The 26,019-nt window shown below is 45.5% G+C and overlaps 1 protein-coding gene and 1 long non-coding RNA gene across 5 annotated transcripts in view; one reads left to right on the top strand and one right to left on the bottom strand.

Moving 5' to 3' along the window:
• Positions 1-1,369: 1,369 nt before the first annotated feature.
• Positions 1,370-13,792, bottom strand: LOC127047289 (uncharacterized). 4 transcript variants are annotated; one of them, XR_007773374.1, is made up of 4 exons: positions 13,695-13,758; positions 10,698-11,250; positions 9,999-10,215; positions 1,370-7,248 (listed from the first exon to the last, which is right to left on the bottom strand). It is a non-coding gene; the product is annotated as an uncharacterized LOC127047289 (long non-coding RNA). The 4 variants fall into 4 exon arrangements; XR_007773375.1 differs by lacking the exon at positions 10,698-11,250 and having other exon boundaries at positions 13,695-13,792; XR_007773376.1 differs by having other exon boundaries at positions 9,999-10,912; positions 13,695-13,782.
• ENPP6 (ectonucleotide pyrophosphatase/phosphodiesterase 6) overlaps positions 13,749-26,019 on the top strand; it is a 54,531-nt gene continuing 42,260 nt past the window's right edge. The window contains exon 1 of the mRNA XM_050945360.1: positions 13,749-14,074. Coding sequence (XP_050801317.1) covers positions 13,837-14,074 — 238 coding nt within the window. The 5' untranslated portion in view covers positions 13,749-13,836. The remainder of the gene's footprint in view (positions 14,075-26,019) is intronic.

Here is a 26,019-nt window from a genome sequence, read left to right as displayed (position 1 = left end):
CCCTGTTCCCGGCCCTGGCTTCCTGGGGGTGGGGTGGAGACAGGGGTAAGGGTATGTGTGCCGATGAAAAGTTTGGGGACCACTGGTTTAAATCCAGCTACAGTTCCCTTTGATGTCCTCCCACCCAGCAAGGGGCCAAGGGAAGCCATCAAAGTGAATGGCTCTTGGATTGTCTCTCAAGTGGTTTCTGAGACGTATATATTTGTCTCCACTTCTCCCTTCCTGGGTGCTGCCCTGACAATCCTATTGAATGACCTCAATATATTCACATACAGTAAACATCAGAATCACCTGGTCAAGATGCAGTATTCACAAATTATTGCAGGCCACTCCAAATCTGTCACATATCATCTGTTACATATTGTAAAATGATTAATACACTCATTAAAATGCTCTCTGTGGGCACTAGTTCCATAAAACTATCAGCTTATCTGACCCAACAGTGATAGAGTTAGCTACAGATGGCTGTTAATTTCGATTTTTGGCAGTGAAAACCTGGCAAGTCAGGAGTGAGATGTAATTGTTTTATTAGCTGGATAAAGCGTCATATAGACGTGTGAGCAGAGAGTTCCCAATGGGTTCTGAAGACAATAAGGAGCTCCACAGATGTGATTGACAGCTGGGTTTCAGCCATCCAGTGGGGTAAAGGGAATCCAGTACCCTACAGTCCACCATGCTATCTGTCAGCTGATTTACCCTGCTGCATCCACTTTCCCTGGAAACCCCAACAGCAGCCTTGCACCTGTGGGAATCCTCAACAAGGCACTGCCAGTTTCCAGTGTTGACAATTCTTGTGATTTTTTCACATGCCTCATGATTGTTAGTGTTTTTCTTAAAGCCCCAGCTGCTGAAATCATGGTACTTGATAAGAATCTCAGTTTTCACTTAAAAAAAAGAAAAGAAGAAGTTTCTAGTCCTCAGGGTTGCAAAGAAAAAAAACATGAAAATGTGAAGCATGTGCACCCGAGAGGCTCAAAAACCAGAAGGCAACTTAAAACCAACATATTTTTTGAAAAAAGTCTCATGAGTTTTAGGAGCCAGAGTCATGATTTTTGAACATTTGAGGTTGGCAATACCGCATTTCACTGGCATCCCCATTTACCGCACACCTGTGAAGTCTCTCCCTGTTTTGGGCACACTTTGATGCGTTCCCCAGCACTGCTTCATTCTCCTGAGAGCTGCAGAGCTGGGGGGAAAGCGCTGTAGGGAGTGTCTTCATTCAGATAGAGAGTGGACCTAGAGAGATCCTACCATGGGAGGACTGTAACCATAGAGACCCCACCTAGAGCATAGGCCCCAACCTGGCACAGGGGGAGCAACACTGGGCAAATTGATATTGCTGTTGCCAAGTCTCTGTGTCTTCTCCAGCTCTTCTCCAGATAGAGAGTGGACCTAGAGAGATCCTACCAGGGGAGGACTGTAACCATAGAGACCCCACCTAGAGCATAGGCCCCAACCTGGCACAGGGGGAGCAACACTGGGCAAATTGATATTGCTGTTGCCAAGTCTCTGTGTCTTTGGGTGTCTTGGGTACCATGCTCTAAGGTCAGGGTGGGGAGATGATTTAAGTGGGATGGTCAGCAGTCAGCATAGGAACTAGAGATGGGGATTGGTATAGAGAAAACCAAACCAGGGTGATGGGAGTAATTCAAGTGGGGAGCAAGGCAGAGTGGGGGACAGACCAGGCAAAGGGGCCAATATAGGGTGTGGGAAAGTCAGAAAGAGGAAGTGAGGCAAGAGGAGTGTATCTGAAGGGGTTGGGGAACCAGAGACGGAAGAGGTGGCACATGTGAGGAACTTGAGGGGGAAGCCAAGAATGGGGGAGGTTGGAAGGGAAATTCTGGTGCAGAAATGATTGGTTTGCCAAGGAGAACATAATGGTTCGACAGGCAGGAAGTGCCAGGAATTGAAGGATTTGACTGAGGGGAATATGTGTAAATGAGACAATGTATATTTCTTGAGTATACAAATCAGAGCATTGAATCATTTGTATAAAACCTCCTTCTTTCTGAACTCGCAGCTTAGCAGCTGTGCTTTACTGCATGCGCGAGCCCATTCAGTTTCCCCACGATTGCCTCAAACCTTTCTGTGGCTCCTCTCCTTCCCCCCCCCCTCTTCCATCTAGTCTGAACTCACGCCTCACATTTCCTCTCCTTTCCCCCCAGTAGATAGATATCCCAGTCTCACTGAGCTCCCAGATAGCTCTTCAATGCAGAATTATGGAAGAACACTTGGAGGTTTCTTCCCACTAGTAAGAACTGCCTTTCTGCCTCTTAGGTAGAGAGGCCAGATAGCAAGGTTGAAAAATCAGGACAGGGGGTGGGGGGTAATAGGAACCTATATAAGAAAAAGACCCCCCAAAATTGAGACTGTCCCTATAAAATTGAGACATCTGGTCACCCTACTCTTAGAACTGAGGTATTGATAAGCCTGTAGTAGCACTGGAAGCCATAACCTATGAACCGCTGCTTTTACTGACTTGCACCTTATGCAGCCATTACAGCTTTGAAAAGTGAGTGCAAAGAGGTGGAAAATGCAAATCAGAAAGCAAGCATTTTACCCTCACTTTGCACAGATGTAAATGACTACACAGAGCAAAAAAGTGGAGATTCAAGCCCTGAAGGATGTAAAATGCACAGATGATCATTCTGATCTAGTGATTTGCACTTCTTCACTATTTCAGAAACTTCCCACTGCATGTCTTATTTACCTGATTGTATCACATTCTGGATTCTGTGTTTGTCTGGTGCTTCTATATGACATGCAACTGAACGCAATAGACATGTACTCAGAAGTTTTCAAAGCACTGAAGGACGGAAGTACAAGCCATTGTATGTGGCTCTGAGCCCAGCTATTGCAACTGTAGCCCTTTGGCCAGATGTCAATGACTGCAACAAGAGGCAGGTTCTATCTGTTTAGCAGTCCCTTTCTAAAATGAATAAAATGGCTTGAGCCATACTTTTCTGGCTCTAAGAAATTACAATGTAACTAGGGTTGGCAGAATTCAGTTGTTAGTTGTTTATAATTTCAATGCATGATGATGTTTATTTTTAAGCATTTTTAAATTTTTATTACTTACATTTTCATAGTTGTAGGAAATTATAGAGGGTCAGACAATAATTATTTAATGATATACATTCAATTTAATGTTGAGATTCAAAAAGGTAAAGCTTTATAACTGTTGGAACACAAATTGGCAACATTGCATTTCAAAATATACAAAGTAAATATCATCTCCAATAAATCAAACTCCAATAAATTCTCAAACAGCATTTTCCTTACTTTGCCTCAATCGGTCAATTTCCATTTTTATCGATGGAAATATTTTTTCATCAGTTTGTGGGTGTACAATGAAATCAACGTTTACTGACATTCACTGATAAATTCTAATCCTTCCAAGTTCAAATATAACCTTCCTGGTCACTTTGTACCTGGTTATTACCACTCACCAGCCCTCAGAAATCCTTGGGAATATGGATCCACAAACACCTATTTATTTAGGGGAAAGCAAACAAAAGAAGCACACCACCAAACAATCATGTAACCCTGTTGGAGGGGGTGCTCCTGAAATACCACACTAAGCCTCTAGGGGACCTGCCCTTGGACTACACAGTAATGGAGACAGAGGCCCAGGACTCAGTGTCCCAGCTTGCCTAATGATAGAGAGAGAACTGGTTAGCAATACTACTGGGACCAATCATGACTCAGAGAAAAGGGGCTGACGTTACGTTCAGTTGTCTCTTGTCAGTGCGTTTGGAGCCAGAGCGTAGCAGGGAAAGGAGCTATATAGCCAGAGAAAGCACTTCTACCCTCCACAGTCTTACCCAAGGCGAAGACTGAGCGTCCTTTTAGGATTCCTGCGATGTTGAGCAGTGTCATCGCAGCAGAAACCAGACACCCAGGAGGCTGAGGAGAAAGTCAAGGTCAGGTAACCAAAATCCCCTTAACTGCACAGTCACATAAAATCATACATGTCATACTGACACCTCTGGGTGGGTTGTCAGCCGTGGGGCTCAATACATGAACATCTACTGTCTCAGCTAAAACACCCAGGTTGATAAGCCAAGATTACAGCAAGCTCCTCCATTTTTAGTTGGCCTAGCCACCACTAGAGAGGGACAGAGTGCCACGCTGAGCAGGCATCAAGGCATGGCTTGCATTCTTCCCCCTCAGGGAAGTGCATCTGGAGCTTCATGGGCTTTCCAGTTCTATTCCCTGTATGGCCACTGCTTGAAATGCTAACACTCCGGTATGGGTGGTCAGCAGTGGGGATCAAATACCTGGATCTTAATACCTGCAAAATGAGCCATCCATGTGGCAGGAGTGCAGCCCCCCAATTCCAAGTATTAACTGTCCAGCTTCTGGAGGCCCAGAACTCATAGTCACAAAGCAATCCCTCACCCACCTAAAGCCCACTCAAGGGATATAACAGGGTGCTCCTTCATCCCTTTCTTCTTGTCTCACAGAAACTGTGAAGACTCCACTAATTGTGCATTCACAGTGCCATTTATTTTGAGTTCCCTCTCCCAGTACTTCTACAGCCCCAGTGAAACAGTCTATTTACAATATCTTCTGGATGTTTGTCCCTCTCCTCAGAACCTGAGAGGGAGCAGAGGCTGCTGTTCCCTGAGGCCTCTGTGCATATGTCAGTACTGTAATTAGAGGGAGAGAGAGCCCTGTGGTTTGAGCATTGGCCTGCTAAACCCCAGGGTTGTGAGTTCAATCCTTGACAGGGATCTGGGGGAAAATCAGTACTTGGTCCTGGTAGTGAAGGCAGGGGGCTGGACTCACTGACCCTTCAGGGTTCCTTCCAGTTCTAGGAGATAGGTATATTGCCATTATTATTATAAACACGCGCAGCTGGCCTGTGGCAGCCGACTTGGGGCTTGCATTGCTTAGGATGGCTAAGGGGATGTTTAATAGCCGTGTAGACATTCCAGCTCAGGCTGCAGCCCAAGCTCTGGGACCCTCCCACCTTGCAGGGTCCTAGACCCCAGGCTCCAGCCTGAGCATCTACACTGCATATAAACAGCCCGTTAGCCCTCTTCAGAGGAGGTGCTGGACTCCTTCGGTGCATGTTTGCCCCCAGGCTGGTTTTCCATCTTCCACCTACAGAAGTCACACTTCATGGGTGTGGGTTGCCACCCATAACTCTGTTTATACCCATAGGCCCGCATGCCATGGGCAGCCTATTCCTCACTTTTTTTTACCCTCTCCTTCTTCAGCGTGGGGTAGGGCCTGTTGCTGTGCCTCATTTTCCTCCTCCAGCTCCCTGCTCAAGCTCTCACAACCCCATGGACTGGTGCTGGGATTCCTCCTCCCACTGTTCTGGTGGTGAGGTTCCTCAGAACTGTCTGATTTCCAGCAGCAAGCTAGAGGTACCATTTACCTCTACTCTCATTCTAAGCAGCCTTTTTCCTCCCTTCCCTTTCCTAGGGAGGTCCCATTTTCCTTCTGGCTTGTGTATCAGGTTCTCTGGCGTTTCAATGTCAAGTCCATTTGCTCCATTTCTTATTAATTTTGCTTCATGCCATGGGGGACTCTGGACCCACGATTTTCTTTTATAAGGGAAGGGGCTCCAGACTGTCCCTATAACAGGATGAGGCAGTCCATGCCCCACCCCTACCAGGGCTGGCTCCAGGTTTTCTGCTGCCCCAAAAAGCAAAAAAAGCCGCGGCAGCACAATCGCACCGCTCCACTCTTTGGCAGCAATTCAGCGGCACGTCCTTCACTCCAAGAGGGACTGAGGGACCCGCTGCTGAATTGCCGTCGAAGACCCAGACGTGGCGCCCCAATAGCGGCCAGAGGGCCCCCCCTTGGTATTGGTCGCCCCAAGCACCTGCTTCTTTAGCTGGTGCCTGGAGCCAGCCCTTACCCCTAGTCACTTCCATTTAAACCTCCCCTTAACCTCTAGGGCAGTGGTTCTCAACCTATTTACCATTGTGGGCCACATATGCGGCCCAGTGCGTTGTGTGGGCTGCATCCAATACTACCTTTATGGCCCTGAGGATGACATATGGGCCGCAGCTCTGTGCTGATTGGGCTGCAAGTGGCCCGTGAGCTATAGGTTGAGAACCGTTGCTCTAGGGGTATTTCTGCCATTGGGAAGTCTCTTCTTGCCATGAATACATTCTAGTACAGCTCTCACCTGGCAGCATCCAATGGGGCTGTGCAGCAAATACCTCCAGACCAGGGTGCATTTTGAACCAGTGTTCACCAGTTCCTTCTGATGCCTCCTCCCCACATTTACAGGGATAGAGGTGTTTTCTTTTCCTGCATGTCTCTCATAGTTTTAGTCACAAAATTCTGTGAACCCTCCTTCCCTTATGGGGCAGTCTCACTTTATATGCCTCGGCCATCCATACCAATAGCAAACTACTCCCTGGTTCCCTGAAGGAGTTCCCCTTGTCTCCTCCTTTTTCTTCTCATTTGTCATGGGTGTGTCAAAATTGCCTCCCTTATTCCCCAGGTATGGTCCCTGAAGCAGCTGGAATTCTTTCCTGGGTAAGTCTGCATCCACAAACTCTTCTGCAACCTCTATAGCTTCCTTTAGGGTCGTTGCTTGGTGCCTCAGGACCCAAACATGTGCACTTTCAGGGAGGCTCTGGAGAAATTGCTCCAATATTATCATATCTATTTTTAACCCAGCACTTTGTGTGTCTATCCTTAGCCAGTGAGTTGCCCAGTCTGTTAAGTTTTGCGCAAATGCCCTGGGTTGCACTCCCCCATTCATCTAGTAGCCCAAAACTTCTGACTGAAAAGTCAATCCTGTCAGAATGGCCACCTTTATCCCATAGTAGTCCTTGGCCTGTTCTTCACTCAGGCCATGTAGGCTGCCTGGGCTTCCCCTGAGACAGAGTGCCATTCGGAGGGTCCATGATACCTTATCCCATCTGACTCCCATTGCATTTACTAACTCACAAAAGTTAGTAAAAATACATCAGGGTCATCTGCTGGGCCCATCTGACACAGGCTCAGCCTCTGTGTCCTACTGCTATTCTCTGTTGGAGGACTTACCAGACCTTGTATCGGTTGCTGCTGCATCTGTGCCTGTTCTTTTATGAACTTTTGAAGGCTCTTCTGCTGCTTGGCCTGCCATGCAAGGAGGGACTGTCATTCCATCTGATGGGATTCCTGGAACGAATGCATGGTCTTCTGCATCTCTTTTTGTTGTTCCACCAACCATTGTAGAGTCTGATCCATTGCCCAAATGCCGAATCCTCACCCCAACTTCTCCTGTCTGGTCCTCTGTCACCACAGATGGGGAAAATCATGCTCCAGGACAAGACCCTCATGTGTACCAGGGTGTGCCTTCACTCCTGTCTTCTTGCCCCACAAAAACTGTGCAGACTCTACTAGTTGTGCATTTAAGTGCCATTTGCTTTAAGTTCCCTCCCCCAGTACCACTGTAGCCCCCATGCAACAGTCTAGTTACAATATCTTCTGTGCTTTTGGGTCCCTGTGTGACTGGGTTCAGCTAGCCCTGTTCCCTGCCCTCTCCCCCTACCCTCCTTGGAGCTTCCTTCCTGTGCCTCATTATCTGATTTGGGCTGATGGGCTAACTGGTATTTTATCCCGCCCAGCTGGTTATCTGATTACCTCAATCAGCTTCCTAACTGCACTCTGTCGCAGGGGGCCACTCAGACTTTGGGGTAATCAGAGGTATGTCTCTTATCCTCCAGTCAGCTTCAGTTCTGAGAAGTCTGAACTACCAGGCTCTGCTCTGCTGTGCAACGACCTGTGTTTGGTCTATGACATCAGCTCTTGTCACAGCTGGTGTGAAGTCAGATCTGCACCATCATTGCCACCCGTCCAGCTCACAGCATTGCCAATTCTTATGATTTCACCATGAGTAATATGATTTTGGCCCGTTGGAGTCAGGCTCACAATGATGCAAGACGGTCCACCCATCCCTCAAGTGATTTCCAGCCCTCCACAGAGGGAAAAAAAATCCTTGTCTGCCTTCTCAGTGTCCCCTATAGAGGTAGTAGAGTTCCATCCTTCTCAGGTCATGTCTACACTACAAACATATGTCGACTTAAGTTACATTGGCATACAGCTGCCGCAGTTAGCACATCACTTGTGTGAATGCATACTTGGCTTCTTGTGTTGGTGCTGCGTGTACTCACCAGGAGTGCTTATATTTATGCCAAGTGTGGTGCACTATGGGCAGAGGTAAATGTAAGCCGGTACGCACCGGTATGGTGTACCGGAAAGAGCCAGTGTGCCGTACCAGGGCAAATCAGCTTCCCCTGGCAACAATTTAAAGGGCCTGGGGCTCCCAGCAGCGGCTGGAGCCCTGGGCCCTTTAAATTGCTGCCAGAGCCCTGGGGAAGCAGGGATCTGGGGACGATTTAAAGGGTTCGGGGCTCTGGTAGCCACTACCGCCCCAGGCCCTTTAAAATTGTCCTCGGAGCCTGCTGCAGCCCTGGAGTAGTGGTGGCAAGGCTCTGGCGGTGATTTAAAGGGCCCAGGGCTCAGTCACCACCACAGCCCCAGGGACCCTTTAAATTGCCGCCGGAGCACCATCGCTGCTACCCCAGGGCTTGGCAGCAGGGCTCTGGGGATGATTTAAAGGGCCCAGGCTACTGCAGCGGAGCCCCACGCCCTTTAAAGCTCTGCCAGAGGCCAGGGCCCTCTCTGATGGTGATTTAAAGTGTCCGGGGCTCCACTGTGTTAGTAGCAGCTGGAGCCCTGGGCCCTTTAAATCACCCCCGGGGTTCCTAGCCGCCTCTGCAGCTGGTAGCTCCGGCAGTGATTTAAAGGGCCCTGGGCTCTCAGCTGCTGTTACCACAGCCTCAGCCCTGGGCCCTTCAAATCCTAATTTAAAGCACCCAGGTATTTAAAGGTCCCACCTCTTCCAGCAGAGGCCACGCCCTCTCCTAAGGACTCTGGAGTACTGGTAAGTCCTTTAAGTTACTTTCACCCCGACTATGGGTAGGTATCCCAGTAGGGTGACCAGATGTCCCAATTTTATCGGGACAATCCTGATTTTTGGGTCTTTTTCTTATATAGGATCCTATTACCCCTGACCCCATCCTGATTTTTCACACTTGCTGTCTGGTCACCCTATATCCCAGTGTGCAACTCATCTCCATGCTGCGCACAGTCTTTTGGGAAGGTTTGGCAATCCACAACAGGGCTGAAACGAGTTGCTCGGGAGCGACTGGGAGCATGGAATCAACTTCCCAGTTTGCAGCTGTCTCCATCCCTTAATGTTATCTGTATCCCATAATTTTCATGCCTCCCCCTCCTCACAAATCCCACATACATACCCACCTGGCCATCCTCACTGTCCACCATCTTGGACAGAAGCATGGAACCTGCATACCTCTGCACTATTGTCCTGAGTGTTGCAAGCACAGGATGCACAATTCTGGAGTATTTGCAGAGCTGCAAGAACCACTTAATGAATGTGGAACATAACAATTCCTTGGAGGACAGATTGCTGTGGGACATAGTAAGAATTACTTCAAGGTTGTTGGTGGCATTCACAGAGCAGCTGCACATGGTGGAGCATTGCTTCTGTGCCTGAGAAATAAGCACTGATTGCATCGTGATGCGGGTTTGGGATGACAAGCAATGGCTGCAGAACTTTTGGATGTACAAGGCAACATTCCTGGATGTGTGCACTGAGCTTGCCCCAGCCCTCCGGTGTAGGGACACCAAAATGAGAGCTGTGCTGACAGTGGAGAAGTGAATAGCAATCATACTGTGGAAACTTGAGACACCAGATTGCTACCAGTGGCTTTCACAGTATAGTGTAAGTGAAGCTGTGATTGTCTTTAATGTCCCCCAGGATAGAATTGTCAGGGTAGTTCAGCAACCCCTGAGGCCATGTGGAGTGTTGAGAGTGGAGGGTATAGGGAGATCCTGATACTGAGTTCTCAACAGGCTGAGCCCCGGATTGTTGAACCTGCAGGTCTACCAGAGTCTGCAGCATCTGTTTGCTACCTGAGAAGCCTCATTATGTCCTGGTGCATCTCCCTCTCCTTTACCTCCTTGGGACTCCTGGGCCTTTCTCCTCTCCGCTCTTTCGCTCTCCAGGCTGTCCGCAATGTTTATTCTCCTGGTCCTGTGCTCTCAGTCTGATGCGGCACTGGCTTACAGGTCTCACTGAACATGTTATCTTGAGTCTTCTTCTTTTCCCTCCTTATCTGGCTCAGGCATTCTGCAGGCGTGAAGAGGGATACCCTCAAGGCCGCAATGCAGCAGCTGAAGATAAAACACACAGTGGTAGTACCATTGCCAGCATATTCACTACGTAAAGTGAAACCTAAGATGCTGATACATAAAGTGAAACCTAAGATGCTGAATTCACCTCCCTTGCTTCCCTAAAGTTTTAAGCACTACATTCTCACTTCTGCTTGGGATTGCTTGTGCACGGCACCAGTCACAGGACTAGCCACGGTGAGTATGGCCTGCTGGGGGTTGGGTTTGCACAGTTCTACTAGTATAGGGCAATGGCACTGAATACTGCACTATTTTCCACAGATGGTGATGATTTTAGCTGATATCTCACTCCTGAGTGTTACAAAGGCGTGTATGCTGCTCGCCTGTATATTACAACGGTGCCTGCTGAAGTTGGCGTGGGAAAGTGTCCTACTGCGGAGGAAGAAATAAGGCAGCCCTCCCTAGAAACTTACTCCGGGGAGTGGGGGCCTTCTCTATAACTGAATATGTATGTACACACTTACCTGAGGTTCCTTCACCTGCATTGGGCTCGTCCTGGCTGGACTGCGGTGGATTCAAAAACAGGTCCTGGCTCACTGAGCAGCTGGATTCCCCTGGTCACTTGTCCCTGATACTCCTCCTCCTCCTTGCTGTTCACAGCAGGAACTTGTGAGTCAGGCATCTTGGATGGTGCTGTGGTGGGTGGTGGTGGGATCTCTGCCCAGTATGGTATACAGCCCTTTGTAAGAGCGGCAGGTCTGAGGCTGAGCACTGGATCAACTGTTGGCCTCTCTCGTATCCCTGCCACAGCTGCTTGGCTTTCACATGACACTACTGCTGGTTCCTGTTGTAGCCCTTCTCCTGTATCCTCCATGCTATCTGCTCATAGACATTGATATTTCTATGGCTAGCTTCGAGCTGTGCCTGCACAGCCTTTTCTCCCTGCAGGCCCAGGACTCGGGAGATCCAATATCTCCTGTCTACTCCAGGCATAGGCAGGAGAGCATCTGGAGTGTGTAGCCATTATGATCAGCTGGTCAGTCACACTCAACAATGGAGAGCTGGTAGGTGTGCTCACTAAGCCAGGAAATCAGGAAAAAGAATTTCAAAAATTTGCAGGGCTTTAAAGGGAAGGGGAGCTTCCAGTCTCTGTGACCCCTGGGCAGTGGAGTTCATAATGGTGACCAGAGTCATTAGCGTAGGGCATTATGGGACAGCTGCTGAAGGACAATTAGGGTCAGCATAACTATCGCAGTGTCTACACTTTCAACCTAAGTATATTGACCATGACTCTATGCCTCTCAGGGAGGTGGTGTTACTATGTCAGTGTAACGGGGCACTTACCTCAGTGGGAGACAAATTTAAGTGTAGACACGTGCACAACTAGATTGACATAAGTTGCTTTGCCTCAAACTAACTTTGTAGTGTAGACCAGGCCTACGCCTTTGAGCTCTGAGCCTAACACACCTATACGCAGGATTCAGCTCTTTCTGCTAGTTCCTCTCTGCTCCCCTCAATAACTACACACAGCTGGTGGACAAAACAAGTTATACCCAAGCACACACTCATAAGGTTTGTCAAGGTTCCTTCCCCACTCTGAACTTTAGGATACAGATGTGGGGACCTGCATGAAAGACCCCCTAAGCCTATTTACCAGCTTAGGTTAACAGTAAGCTGCCACCACAAAGCATGTTTCAAATCTTAGAGGAGAGCCACTTGGAACTCTGCCTTTCCCCAAATATTTCCCAAGTCCCTAATCCCCCCCTTTCCTGGGCAGATTTGAGACTAATTCCTCCCCCCAAGTCCTTACACCCCTTTTCCTGGGTAGGCTTGAGAGTATACTTTCACCAATTACTCCTGGTGAACACAGATCCAAAACCCTTGGATCTTAAAACAATGAAAAATCAATCAGGTTCTTAAAAGGAGAATTTTAATTAAAGAAAAAGGTAAAAATCATCTCTGTAAAATCAGGATGGAAAACTACTTTACAGAGTAATCAGATTCAAAGAGCCCAGAGGAACCCCCTCTAGCCTTAGGTTCAAATTTACAGCAAAACAGGGGTAAACCTCCCTTTAGCAAAGGAACATTTACAAGTTGAGAAAACAAAGATAAAACTAACACGCCTTGCCTGGCTGTTACTTATAAGTTTGAAATCTGAGAGACTTGTGCAGAAAGATTTGGAGAACATGGATTGATGTCCGGTCCCTCTTAGTCCCAAGAGCGAACAACACCAAAACAAAGGGCACAAAACAAAAGCCTCTCCCGCCCCCAAGATTTGAAAGTATCTTGTCCCCTTATTGGTCTTTTGGGTCAGGAGTCAGCCAGGTTACCTGAGCTTCTTAACCTTTTACAGGTAAAAGGATTTTGGTGTCTCTGACCAGGAGGCATTTTATAGTATTGTACACAGGAGCGTTGTTACCCTTCCCTTTATAGTTATAACAGGGTTAAAAGGGGAAAAGGTAGAGAATACAGGATAACAAAGTTCCACAATCTGACTCTTTGCTGTATTTAAATTTGTGCTGCACTGAGATGCCACAGAAATGGGTGTGGATCTCTGGTCAGGCAGGTACACACTAGGCAAACCAGGGGACTGCTAGAGTTAGGTGCCACCGCACAGAAGATGAGAATTGGAGAGGCATAGCAGCAGAGGTTCAAAGTAGATCAATCCTTTTGTGCAAGATTATAGATTTTCAGGCAATGGATGGGCAGGAAGAAGCTGGGTTGTTGTTTATGGGTAAAATTTTAACACATTTTTTTCATGTGTGAATTTGTGAATCAGTCATTGATATTTTACAATGTTATAGAACACAGAAAACTTGCTCGTTTACAAAAGGGCTGTATGAATAATAGATTGTCTAATATTACAACACCACTGCACAAGTGGGTTCTTAGACTTGGAGCAGGGATTGTCATTTTTTTCTGGTTGGACAGCACCTAGCACAATGGGATCCTGGCCCATGACTGGGGTGCCTTGATTCTATGGTAATACAAATAAATAATGAGATGGGTTTTTTTATGATAATCTTAGTCCAGTTTTCTACCAAAAGCCATAGCAAGAAAATAAATTACACCCGTATCTCTGGAGATCATTTTAAAACACTCAAAAAGAGGTTGTTAACCTCTGTTAGAATTCTTCTACTTAAAAACGTGGTTATTTTTTTAAAAGTTGTTTGCATTATTGCGGTGGTTTTTACAGACATAGCTAACTGAGTGGAATGGAGTTTTATGCTGAAATAGACTTGTAGAAACTGGAAACCAAATGCTACATAATTCCTACTGTTTTCTTTTGTTAGGCCAGAAGGCAATGTTAACAAGCACACACTGACTGATTCCTGGAATTTCATCTTAGTCTCCAATTTCTTGTACACAGTGTTTTTCCATTGCTCAGTACATTTCTTGAACACAAAAGTAACAAGCTCTCTCTTCCACACACACTATACACTTGGAAGCAAAGTTAATCATACTTTAGCAATTAACCTGTAATCTTGCAAGCAAAGCAGTTTTAATAAATGGTGCTGTACCTTTAAACCCTGCAAGTCAAACCGGCCAAGTGAGAAGAGCAGCGTAAAGTCCAGCCCCTGAAAGCAGCTTCAGACACCTCACCCAGAGTGATTGCAAAGGGACAGGCAGCACTGACAGTGCTCTGGCGACAGTTCTATCAACATGGCAAAGCACATGACCCTTTCTTTCCTCCTTGTTCTCACTATGGCAAGCTCATCTTTTTCCCGTCGAAAGCTTTTAGTGTTTCTGATCGATGGCTTTCGTTATGATTACATCAATGACAATGAACTGGAGTCCCTGCCGGGCTTTAAAGAGATTGTGGACAGGGGAGTGAAAGTGGATTACATGACCCCAGACTTTCCCAGCCTTTCCTATCCAAATTATTACACATTGATGACTGGTGAGTACTTTCTTTTATGTGTTGTGATGCTCTTAAGAGTTGTCAGCTAGCTTCTTAGATAAAGTTAAGTTCATTGGATCTTGCTACACAGAGGGATGAATATACTCTAGGTTAGGCTTTCAGCTGTATTGTTACCCTTAGTGAGATCTAAAAAGTATTACAGTACTCACTCTGAATTACAATGAGGAGAGCAAGATAAATAAATCTATCAGTTCTCTCCAAGCTCAAGTAAAATCAGACACATGCTGTGTAAATATAATCTTGCAGAGCAGTTAGGATTTGTTTGTAAAAGTTTGCTTTTTCATTAGCTCACCAGCTATTTAGTTTTCATAATAAAGTTTCTTAAATATTATTGTAATTGCTGTATCTATAACCTGTAGGCACAGGTGATCTCTAGTTGCTTCTCCTGTTGCATTTCATTTTCTCTGAGATACAGTACACACAAAATTCCTCAGATCTAAGTAAAATGCCATTTTTCATGCTATCTGGAATATCTATAATACTTGAACACTGTGTGACTAAGTGTCTTTTTCTGTCTGAGTTAGAAAGTAGAAATGGCTGGGAAACATTTGGAATGTAAATATACAAAGTATGTCCGGAGACTCAATTTATGCATTTAACAAGGACTAATATAAATCGAGGATGACCAAAGTATGTCTTGTTTTCAGAAAGCAGAGCTGCTCTAGACAGTTCTGCATTAAACTGGTCTTTAAATAAAACTGACATCCTGCTTTGGCCGTTAGATTATGGGCATTTATTGAAGTCTGTTTTAACTCTCCCAGGGCTGCCCAGAGGTTTCAGGGGACCTGGGGCAAAGAAATTTCCGGGGCCCCATCTATAAAAAAAAGTTGCAATACTATATTCATGTGGGGGCCCCTGCGGGGCCCAGGGCCTGGGGCAAATTGCCCCATTTGCCCCCACCCTGGGGCGGCCCTGAACTCTCCCCTAAGACGCGGTATTTGTAAAAGACTATGAAGCATCCAATTAGAAATGAAAGAGTGTAAAGATTCTTGCTTTTGCTCATTCCCCTTAAAGCATTCTTACAATGCAGGCAATGTGACCACAATATTACAAATGCCCATTCAATCTGTTTTCATAGTATATTTTAAAATTGGTTTCTTTTTAACTCAGCATGATGCTAGACAGTTATGCAGTAGCAGACTAGCTAAGTACGTTAGGAAAGTTACTTTGGAGAATAAATGTCAGCTAAACAATCAGAAATGAAGAATTACTGTAAGCAGGGAATAGAATTTCTCAAACTTGAATGTCTCTCCAGTTATTCAATAAACAAGACCTTCAGACTAACTAGAAAAAAATCAGTTCTTTTCTAGCCATGTAGTGGCTTTGTCTGTCCACAGAACAATACAATGGCTAGCAGTTTATGTACTGCTTGTTTAGAAACAAATAGATGCCACTGTAAATCTAAAAGCTAAGGTCAGTTTTGCCTGGTTTGTTTCAAAATTACTTAACCCTTCCTTCCCTAGCTTGGAAGAAAATGCCCCTTTTCAATACTCATTTCTTAGAAAATGCACAAATGGCCACATCTTTTCATCACCATCCAGGGGAAGCCTATGAAAAACCCTTTTTGCAAGATAAACATCCTTATAAAGAATAGAGGTGAGACTGCACCATGGATCATTTTCTTGCTATATAAACAAATCACATCAGAACTTCATATTTGTAAAAAGGCTTTGCCTGAAATTGGCCCAAGAACAAAAAGTGCAGAAGTGATTGCTTTCTCTCACTGCCAAGCTTGACCATCACAACCATTAGGTTTACACAGGAAAAGCCTCCTATTGGGGACAAAAGGGGCAATTTTCCCCAATGCCTGTTCGAGAGGGCCCAAAACCGAGTGGTGTTGTGACTGGTGCACAGGGTCACAACACCACTCAAATTTGGCCTAGCTGCCCCTCCATCATAACAGATTTCTGTACCTCCCCTTAGAGGTAATTTGTTTTTTGAAGGATTGGGGGCTTCAGTTTCAAATTTTGCCCTCATCTCCCAAAAAATCCCTGTTCGGTTTTGTATACAGGTGGAGTGAAATCCACAATCTGTTCATCTCTTTGAGAGTGTAGCTCTGTAGCCCATAGGGCTACCTTAGCCTGCATTATATCTAGCTGTAACATAAGAAACCTACAGGCCCATATCCTGTAAGACCTTAGTTTAAGCAAATTAGTATAAATTAGCATAAGTATAGTAGGCCTGTGACTGTTGGCATAGAGAAATAGTGTGACTGTCACCCCTTAGATTCTGGGGCACTAAGTATACCTGTCACCCCTTGCTCAAATGGATCTTGTAGTGATCACTTCCATGTTCCTTGTGGTGACCTTTTACTGTTAAGTTCCAGCTGCTGCCATCGAGCAAGCTACTCTTAGTTCCCCAAAATCTAAGGGGGGAGTGAGTGTTTGGACTCATGCCAGAAGACTGTACAAGGACCATGCCATTGCTTAATCTTTAGCAAAACATGTGTGGTGTTAACAGATCCCACCCGTCGCATTGCTCCAAATGATAAGTGCTGGCACGAGTCCAAACGTGTGGATCGCTCCTTCACATGCCCTTGAAAACATTTCAGACAATACCAGTTTAACAATTGTTCATTTTTGATGAAGTGTGGGAACCTTCCCACTTCTAGAAATTGCAAGGCAGCAGTAATTCTGTTTGCAACATATTCTCCATACACCTCGATAGTTACAAATTTACCTCAATAGTACAAATTCAGCAAGGCCCCCTTTGACATGTGTATACACTTTAAACGGCACAAAACTCACTCCCCACACATTGGAATCATTGCCATGGCGGAGACAGAGCTGGTTCTTTGTCTCTCACCACTAGGTACTCAAGGAAGGGGAGAGGGGGCGTATGAAAATCTAAGAGCTTATGAAAAGAACAATACCACAGCTATCCCCAGTACTATATTATTCTTATCTTTTTTTCATGGGGCTTGGAGCTCTTCTGGATTTATTAATTTTAATAACAATCTGCAAGGCTTTACTTTGCCTTCAGTGTGAGTCTCCTTGTCATCCACCTGAGGCTTCCAACAAGATATTGATTTTAATTCTGTATAGCCTGATTTGGAACAAGAACCTTATGACCTTTTGATCAACTAGCCATCAATACAATGATTATTAACTGTCAACAGGGTCAGGCAACAAGAGCTTGGAACATGGCCTGCTTCAAAGATCCTGCATACAGACGTCTCGCATGTGCTCTTGATGTTCCATAGCATTTATAAAGGAAGACTACGGCTTTAGATGAGGAAACAGAAATATTAGTTCTTTTATATTACCGCAGTTCTCACACCCTGGCTCGAAGCTGCAACACAATTTGCAAAGCAAAATTCTTGTCAGAATCACATGTAATTACATTTAAATGTCACGTGTCATCCAAGGATCTCAAAGCATTACAATTACAAAATAATTTTAAGTATTAATTAAGCTTCATAAAACTCCAGTAAGACAGGAAATAAGTGAGTCAGTAGAAAAGCCAAGAACATGACTCGAGAGCTGGGCAAATCCAAGGAAGTTTATTTTCTGCTAATGACCACAAAGTTTGGGGAGCGTGGAAAACCCAAAGTTAGCTTTCATCTATCCCTCCAACTCTCCCTGCATACTCCAGGAATACGTTTCAAGAGCAACTTCTGGGTCAACTACTGAAAAGTGTGCAGTGTGGAAGGATGACGTGTGTCAGAATGCTGCAACTCCATGTTATGATTTTGTAATGCCACACCCCAGTGTAGTTATGCATCTGTGAGTACAGCATAGAAGGTAGGAGCTTTGCATTTTAATTTCCAATTCACATTTAGCAGACTCTGATGCCACAAGCTGGGGCATGCTTGCATTTCTGTCCAAAGTATTCTTCCTGCCCTATTAGGTATAAACTACTATTCAGGCATAGAGGACTTGAATTTTATCACAATTTCTTTCTAGAACTCAGTGTTCTTATCATTTGAACGAGGTATTCTTCACAGCTTGTTCTAAACTGTTGTATTTGTGGACTGCCAAAGAGCTCCCATGTTCTGATCTCAGAGGCAGCTGCATTTCAGTGCACGTGTGTGTTTGTTTAGAAATTTATATAGCACTTAACCCCATCATAGTGTGAAATTAGCAAAATTCCAGTCAGCAAGGAGTCAGCTGATGTTTAGTTCTCTCCTGACTTTACTCATGCATGTCAAGTTTTTTCTTTCCTGTCTTCTTTCTCCTAGTACCATCTGTGAACTTAGTCTCTCCCTTAGGAGGTGGTTGTTGCCGAGGGAAAGTTCTCATGAAATGTCAGTCACATCTGACCAGGACAATACTCTCTGCTGGACTGGAAGCCAATTTTCACCAAACCAGAATGATAGATTTGTATCCAGAGATTCAAATCTGACCACCCCTGCTACCTCTCTCTAGGATTGGGATCCAAAGTTCTGTTTTTGGACCATCTCCAACAGTAATATGAACCCCTATATTGATAGCTTATGTATCTAGCACCTCTCATTGCAAAGAGATCCAAATACTTCACAAACTACACCCACACTCACTACTAAAATGTAGCTATCTCTAGAGCAGACGGACTACATCAACTACACACTGCACAACAGCCTAATATTTACATAATGCTGTCCTTGAGAGTCAAAAAATCTTACTGCATTATAAGTAAACCGCGTTATATCGAACTTTCTTTGATCTGCTGGAGTGTGCAGCCCCGCCCCCCCGGAGCGCTGCTTTACCACATTATATCTGAATTCATGTTATATTGGGTCGCGTTATATCAGGATAGGGGGTACATATTGTAATTACAAGACAGGAAATCAAACCACAGAAAAATGTAATAATAATTAATAATAATTTATAATAATAATAGTCATAGTCTGGCTTACTCCCATAAATACCAGGTCATTCAGAGATCAGGAAAAAAAAATCTAGTAACACAGAGCTAATCACAGACAGAATGCCATGTCGCACCCCTGGTATCATCCAGTTACTAATGGACATATTGCATCACAGATGTGGTCCAGTTATTAACTGCCATGTTGCACCTCACATATGGTTCACTTATTAAATGCCACGTTGCACTTCTTCAGTACACTGCAGTCTAGTGCAACAGCAGGAGGTTCAAGGACAATGAATAATACAGTCCCGAGCAATATACTGAGGTGTGGGAGTGACTTGTTTGGCAGTAAGAACACAACAGGAATGCATGGCAGTGTTCTGTCTTTGAGAAAAGCCTGTGCTACAGATGATGTTTAGTTTAAAGAGAACACCACTCAACACTGATAATTGCTTCAGCCAGTGGGATCTATCTGATGTGTAGGCTAAGAAACTAGTTTGATATGGACATCTTGTGACACCTCATGTTACCCTTAATGACCCACTGACATAAAATTCAACTCTTTGAAAATCAACCTACCACAAAACATTTCCTGTATTTCCCTCCCCGCTATCTTCTCCTACTAAGGAGGATTGCATCAAAGCAGGATATTTTTTTAAAGAATTGAGCTGCTGCAGTTGGGCCCAGCTGATGCCTTAATCATAGGTTTATGAGGTTACAATTGGTTGCTTTGAAAATTATGTTAACATTACAGAAGATTTTGATCCCAGATGAGCAATGGGGACTGTCTGGCACCTGGGAAGTGAATCAAGTCTGGTACATCCCCAGAGAAGTAAGGTGCATCAGGGAAATTTCAGCACCAGGGAGATGTGTTTAGAGCACTTTTCTGGGAGTAGCAGGAGAATTTTAATCCTGAAGTGGGGCAAGGTGTATAAAGATGAGATGGGTACCTTCTGGAAGGTGAGTTTGGAAACTTGTGGAGGGGGCCTTGGTGGGTTGTAGATGGGCTTGGCAGCTGAGGAGTGGGGAGAAAATTGGGGGACCCAGGTGTTCTAAGCGTTAATTCAGTTGTACCATGTGTTTTTGTATGAGTTAAATCACAGTCATCTTGGATGTTTATTCTTTTGAGAATCTTCACACAGATTATAAGGCTTAATATTGCTCTCTCTGATTTGGCCTGTTGCTGCATAAAGATTTCTGTCCAAAATAAATGGAATGTCTGAGTTACCTCTCCATTACCACTTACGGCTACCATTTCTTACTTCATAGTGGTTATTGCAGCATTCCCTGGAACAAGCCGCCCAAGATAGTAACTTTTGGGGTCCAGAGGTGCTAAAAGACTCTTTGCAAGGTGCTGCGTGTACAATAAGATAGCTATAAAGAGATGCTCACTCCATAATGAGCATCCCCAAAATCAGTAACAGCTGAATGAATGCAGCACATCACAATGCCCTTTATAACTGAGGCCACAGCCAGCAAAAATAATTGATGGACAGTATCATATCTCAGCTGGAAATTAAGAAGGGGATTTTTCTAAGACTTTGTCAACAAAAATAGTTTTTTTTTTGGCACATCATTTTTTAGAACAAGTCAGGAAACCAATTTGCTCTAAAGCATAACTTTTCAAAAAATATATTTCTTTTGGCTTCCATGAACAGGAGAGGGACATTCCTACTTATGCAGCTGATGAAAAATTGCTAGATTAGGAGATGGTAACATAATGGAGTTTATAGACAGTTGAAAGATTTTGATCTGAAATTGTAGGTAGAAAGCTGCAATGTCCCATGAAACCTAAGTTATTATGGATACACTGAAATATAAAATGCTTTAATGTAGAACTTTTCATTTGTTAAGTCTCTCAAATCACTTTATAAAGCATCTAATTAAGTCAGTGGTTTTCCTGCATACCCCTTCATAGGAGAAGGATCCCAGCTGTGATACTTTCTCCTGACTTTCCTACTTTATGACTCTCAGTGTGAAAACAAGATCAGTTCCTTGATCTTTACATGGCTATATCATGGTTCCATAACACAGTTATGACAGAGTCTGGTGTCATCTACAAAGAGAAGGCCAAAATGCACCGCCTGGTGGCCTGATGTGTACACAGTCCTTGTTTATAGAATCTTACCCTTATACTGCACCTTTCCTCTTTAATGATGAAATAGGGAATATTCAAGCCAATTATTTCATATTTATTAGTAGTACTTGTATCTGCCTTCCAGTAAAATATGCCCTCTGCTCTCTTACCTGTGCAGTCCTTCCTTGATTTGCATCAGACACATTGCATACTCAGATACGCTTACATATTTCTCACTTGCTCTAAATAGTTCTCCTGCTTGATAGGACAGATTCTCAGTATTTAAACAGCCAATGGTTAACAGACATAGCCTCGTCCTTTGTGAATCACGAAGGACAAAACATGGTCTGAGCTGGAACACAAAAGCTGTGATTCAATCTCTGAGCCTTGCTGTTAGTTCTAAAAACTGCACTTTCCTGAGTTAAGGCTTCAACAGATATCACAGTTATTACAATAATTCAAAATATGTTCTATATTAGCATATTAAACACAAACAACACTAAAAGAATGAGGGATGGAGATTAATGCACATGAAGGCAGGGTGGAGATACAATTCTTGGCAGCTAGTTATTAGAGCAGCATTAAAAAAAAAAGTATTAGCATAGAGTACAGTGAATAATGGCAAAATCCAAATCCCAAACAGCACTTGACACTTATTGTTTTAACTTCATTGATCTGAGAGTAAAGATGAGGGTTCATCTTCAGCTACTGTCTCCTCCCCAACCAAATCTGGGAAGTATCAGGACTAGAGCTGAGCAAATAATTTAAGTTTTGGTTTGATGGCCAAACCAAAAACCTGTAGGGGGAGGGGGAATCAGCTGATTTTGAACAGAAAGAAATTTCATTTCAGGTCTTTTTTTTGGGCAAATGTATTATTGAACTGAAAAAAATTGTTCAGGTCTAGTCAGGACATGATGTCATCATTCACCAAGAGTCTGGAACTCTTCTATAACAGGTATGATAAACTCTCTAGGAAGCTATCTACAGTTCTGCACCGAGTAGAGGCAAGGGCCCAATTCTCCACTATCCTGCACCTTGTGAAATCATTAGCACCAGTTTAAAGAGGCTCGAAAACACTATCCAATCAGAACAGCAGCATTTCACACACATGCTGCACTGGTGTAAATAACCTCACCAGGTGTACTAGTACAGCTGAGAAGGATAGATCTTTGCAAGTATAGAACATGAATTTATTTATAACATGGAAATGAATGGTAGGACTATGGAAAAGTGGCATATAGCTCTCATTGGGGATTCTAATATTTATCCAGGTCCAGGCCTAGCAGCTGCAGCACACATTTTCTTATACCATTTTGCTCATTGCCAAGGGCAAAACAGCTCAATCACCAGACCTCTCTAATGACAATAAAGTTGGCAATTTGTGCCAAATGTAGTGGTGCTTTTTGTGATATGAGCACCTGATTATTGGGTTAACCAACCCAGTTCCTAGATGCTGGGGGCAGTAGTTATCACTAAGTCTGATGAAGAGGCAAATATTAACTCAAGCTCATAATTGCATGGTTCAATGCCCTACTAACAACATTATTATTAACTCATGGTAGTGGAGGATAATGAATGCTTGGAGGACACCGACTATCATTTTTCTCATATGATAGAAGCATGTGCCTGGTTTTTGCTACATAACTAACATTATCTGGGCTACCACTTAGTCAAAGAAGAGACTAAATTTAGTTCCAAAAGTAAGCTTCTGTTAGAGACAAGACCAAGGGTATGTTTACACTACGAAATTAGGTCAATTTAATAGAAGTCAATTTTTTAGAAATCAATTTGATACAGTCGATTCTGTGTGCTCCCATTAAGCACATTAAGTTGACGGCGTGCGTCCGCAGTACCGAGGCTGGCGTCGACTTTCAGAGCTTTGCACTGTGGTAACTATCCCACAGTTCCCGCAGTCTCCGCCGCCCATTGGAATTCTGGGTTGAGCTCCAATGCCTGATGAGGCAAAAACATTGTCGCAGGTGATTCTGGGTACATGTCATCAGGCCTCCCTCCGTGAAAGCAACAGCAAAAAATTGTTTCCTGGGTTACCTGTGCAGATGACATACCACGGCAAGCATGGAGCCCACTCAGCTCATTGTCACCATATGTCTCTTGGGTGCTGCTGGCAGACACGGTACTGCAGTGCTACACAGCAGCATCCCCTTGCCTTGCCTAGCCTTGCGGACGGCAGACGGGGCAATACAACTCCTAACTGTCGTCATCGCCCTGTGAGTGTTCCTGGCTGGCCTCGGTGATGTCGGTCGGGGGCACCTGGACAAAAATGGGACTGACTCCAGGTCATTCTCTTCTTTATGTTTTGTCTAATGGAGATTCAGTCCTGCCTGGAATATCATGCCAGCTGGAAGCTTCTGCCTTAGGTTGCTCTCCCAGTCGGCAGCAGCGTGCAGTTGCACCTACACCAGCCTACCCCTTGCTCCCATGGCTCATGAAGCCTGAACAGCCTGAAGAACTGAAGGAGCAGTTCAACTATAGGCTGAGCAAGTGCATAATGGTGGTAGAATGTGCCTTTGCATGTTTAGAAGCTCACTGGCACAGTTTACTGACTTAGTTAGACGTCAGCAAAACCAATATTCCCATTGTTATTACTGCTTGCTGTGTGCTCCAGGGCTGCCCGGGGGGGGGGGCAAGAGGGGTATTTGCCCCAGCCCCGGGCTCCGCAGGGGCCCCCACGAGAGTTTTTCAGGGCCCCTGGAGCGGGGTCCTTCACTCGCTCAGGGGCCCCAGAAAACTCTTGCGGGGCCGGGCCTCGGAGCTTCTTCCGCTCCCGGTCTTCGCTGGCGAGGGAGTCCTTCCGCTCCGGGGCGGAAGGACCCCCCGCCATCGCATTACCGCCGAAGCGGGACCTGCCGCCGAAGTGCAACCCGGTCTTCGGCAGTAATTTGGTGGCGGGGGGCCCTTCCGTTCAGGGACCCGCCGCCGAAGTGCCCCGAAGACCTGCGGTGGGGGCCCCCCGCCATGGAATTACCGCCGAAGAGCGGGCTGCACTTCGGCGGCGGGTCCCGCTTCAGCGGTAATTCGCCGGCGGGTCTTTGGGGCACTTCAGTGGCGGATCCCAGAATGGAAGGGCCCCCCGCTGCCGAACAGGGCCGGCTCTAGACATTTCGCCGCGCAGGGGCCCCCCTGCCGCTTGCTGGTCCCACGGCTCCGGTGGACCTCCCGCAGGCATGGCTGCAGAGGGTCCGCTGGTCCCGCAGCTCTGGTCGACCTCCTGCAGGCGTGCCTGCGGATGCTCCACCGGAGCCGCGGGACCAGCGGACCCTCCGCAGGCACGCCTGCGGGAGGTCCACCGGAGCCGCCTGCCACCGATGGCCCCAGGAATCCTCTGGGCATCCCTGGTGTGCTCCACAATATCTGTGAGAGTAAGGGGGAGATGTTTATGGTGGGGTGGGAGGTTGAAGCAAACAGGGCTGCCCAGAGGATTCAGGGGGCCTGGGGCAAAGCAATTTCAGGGGCCCCTTCCATAAAAAAAATTTGCAATACTATATTCTCGTGGGGGCCCCTGCAGGGCCTGGGGCAAACTGCCCCACTTGCCCCCCCACCCCCCGTAAATGGCCCTGGAGGCAAATCATCTGGCTGCTGATTATGCGCAGCCAGACACCAGGGTGGTTAGAAGAGCACAGCAGTGCACATTGTGCATCAAAGAAGCTTTGAAAACTGGTTTCATGACTGGCCAGACTACGGTGTGAAAGTTCTGTTTGTTTCTCCTTGATGAAAACCCGCCCCCTTGGTTCACTCTACTTCCCTGTAAGCCAACCACCCTCTTCTCCCCCCTTTGATCTCCGCTTGCAGAGGCAATAAAGTCATTGTTGTTTCAAATTCATGCATTCTTTATTAATTCATCACACAAATGGGGGGATAACTGCCAAGGTAGCCTGGGAGAGGTGGGGGAGGAGGGAAGCACAGGGGTGGGGTAGTTGTAGGGGCACCCCCTAGAATGGCATGCAGCTCATCATAAAAGCGGCATGTCTGGGGCTCTGACCCAGACCAGCCATTTGCCTCTCTGGTTCTTTGGTAGGCTTGCCTGAGCTCCTTAAGTTTCACGCAGCACTGCTGCAGATCCCTGTTATAACCTCTGTCCTTCATGGCCTTGGAGATTTTTTCAAAGATTCCAGCATTTTGTCTTTTGGAACTGAATTCGGATAGCACGGATTTGTCTCCCCATACAGCGATCAGATGCAGAGCCTCCTGTTCGGTCCATGCTGGAGCTCATTCAGAAGTTTGCAGGGCTTTTCCTGTCTACCTGGCCAGTGCATCTGAGTTGAGAGTGCTGTCCAGAGTGGTCACAATGGAGCACTCTGGGATAGTTCCCGGAGGCCAATACCGTCGAATTGCATCCACACTACCCCAAATTCGACCCAGCAGGGTCGATTTCAGCGCTAATCCCCTCTTTGGGAAGGAGTACAGAAATCGATTTTAAGAGCCCTTTAAGTCAACAGAAATGGCTTCGTCGTGTGGATGGGTGCAGGGTTAAATCGATCTAATAAATCGACCTAAACTCGTAGTGTAGACCAGGGCCAAGAGAATGTTTCATATTTTAAAGACTCAAATGAAATATCAAAGAAAACATATTTTTAAATATGTAAACATTTCCCATGCAGTGTCTGAAACACAAACACTGGAGCACTTAGAAGCTGAGCAAAATCAATTATAAACCAAACTGAAACTCACTTCACTAATTTACTTTGTCCATGCTGAGAGCCATGCAAAAAGTGAACAAAGAGCATAGTAACAAATAGTTTGAATGTTAAAGATTTCCTTCCCTTTTGATAATCAAAGGTATTATTAGCAACAGCGTTAACATGTTTGTTTATGACATAGGATTTTTAAGTTGACAGTGTCTCCCCTTCTTGAGTGATGTACTGTTACATTTCAAATGCCATACTGTGAATCACATACTGTAGCTGGCATTGCAGCACCACTACATATGGGCTGGTTACCCCACAGGAGAATCTATGGATATAACTACACTGCAGTCAGCTAGTTTTGACCTAGTGGCAATAAGGCAGTGGCACAAGCTATCTCTCCCCCCAGCCCAAAT

The sequence above is a fragment of the Gopherus flavomarginatus genome, chromosome 3 (genome assembly GCF_025201925.1).
Source record: "Gopherus flavomarginatus isolate rGopFla2 chromosome 3, rGopFla2.mat.asm, whole genome shotgun sequence".
Taxonomy (NCBI): domain Eukaryota; kingdom Metazoa; phylum Chordata; order Testudines; family Testudinidae; genus Gopherus; species Gopherus flavomarginatus.
The sequence above is the reverse complement of the archived record's forward strand: the minus strand, read 5'-3'. Positions and strand labels throughout refer to the sequence as shown.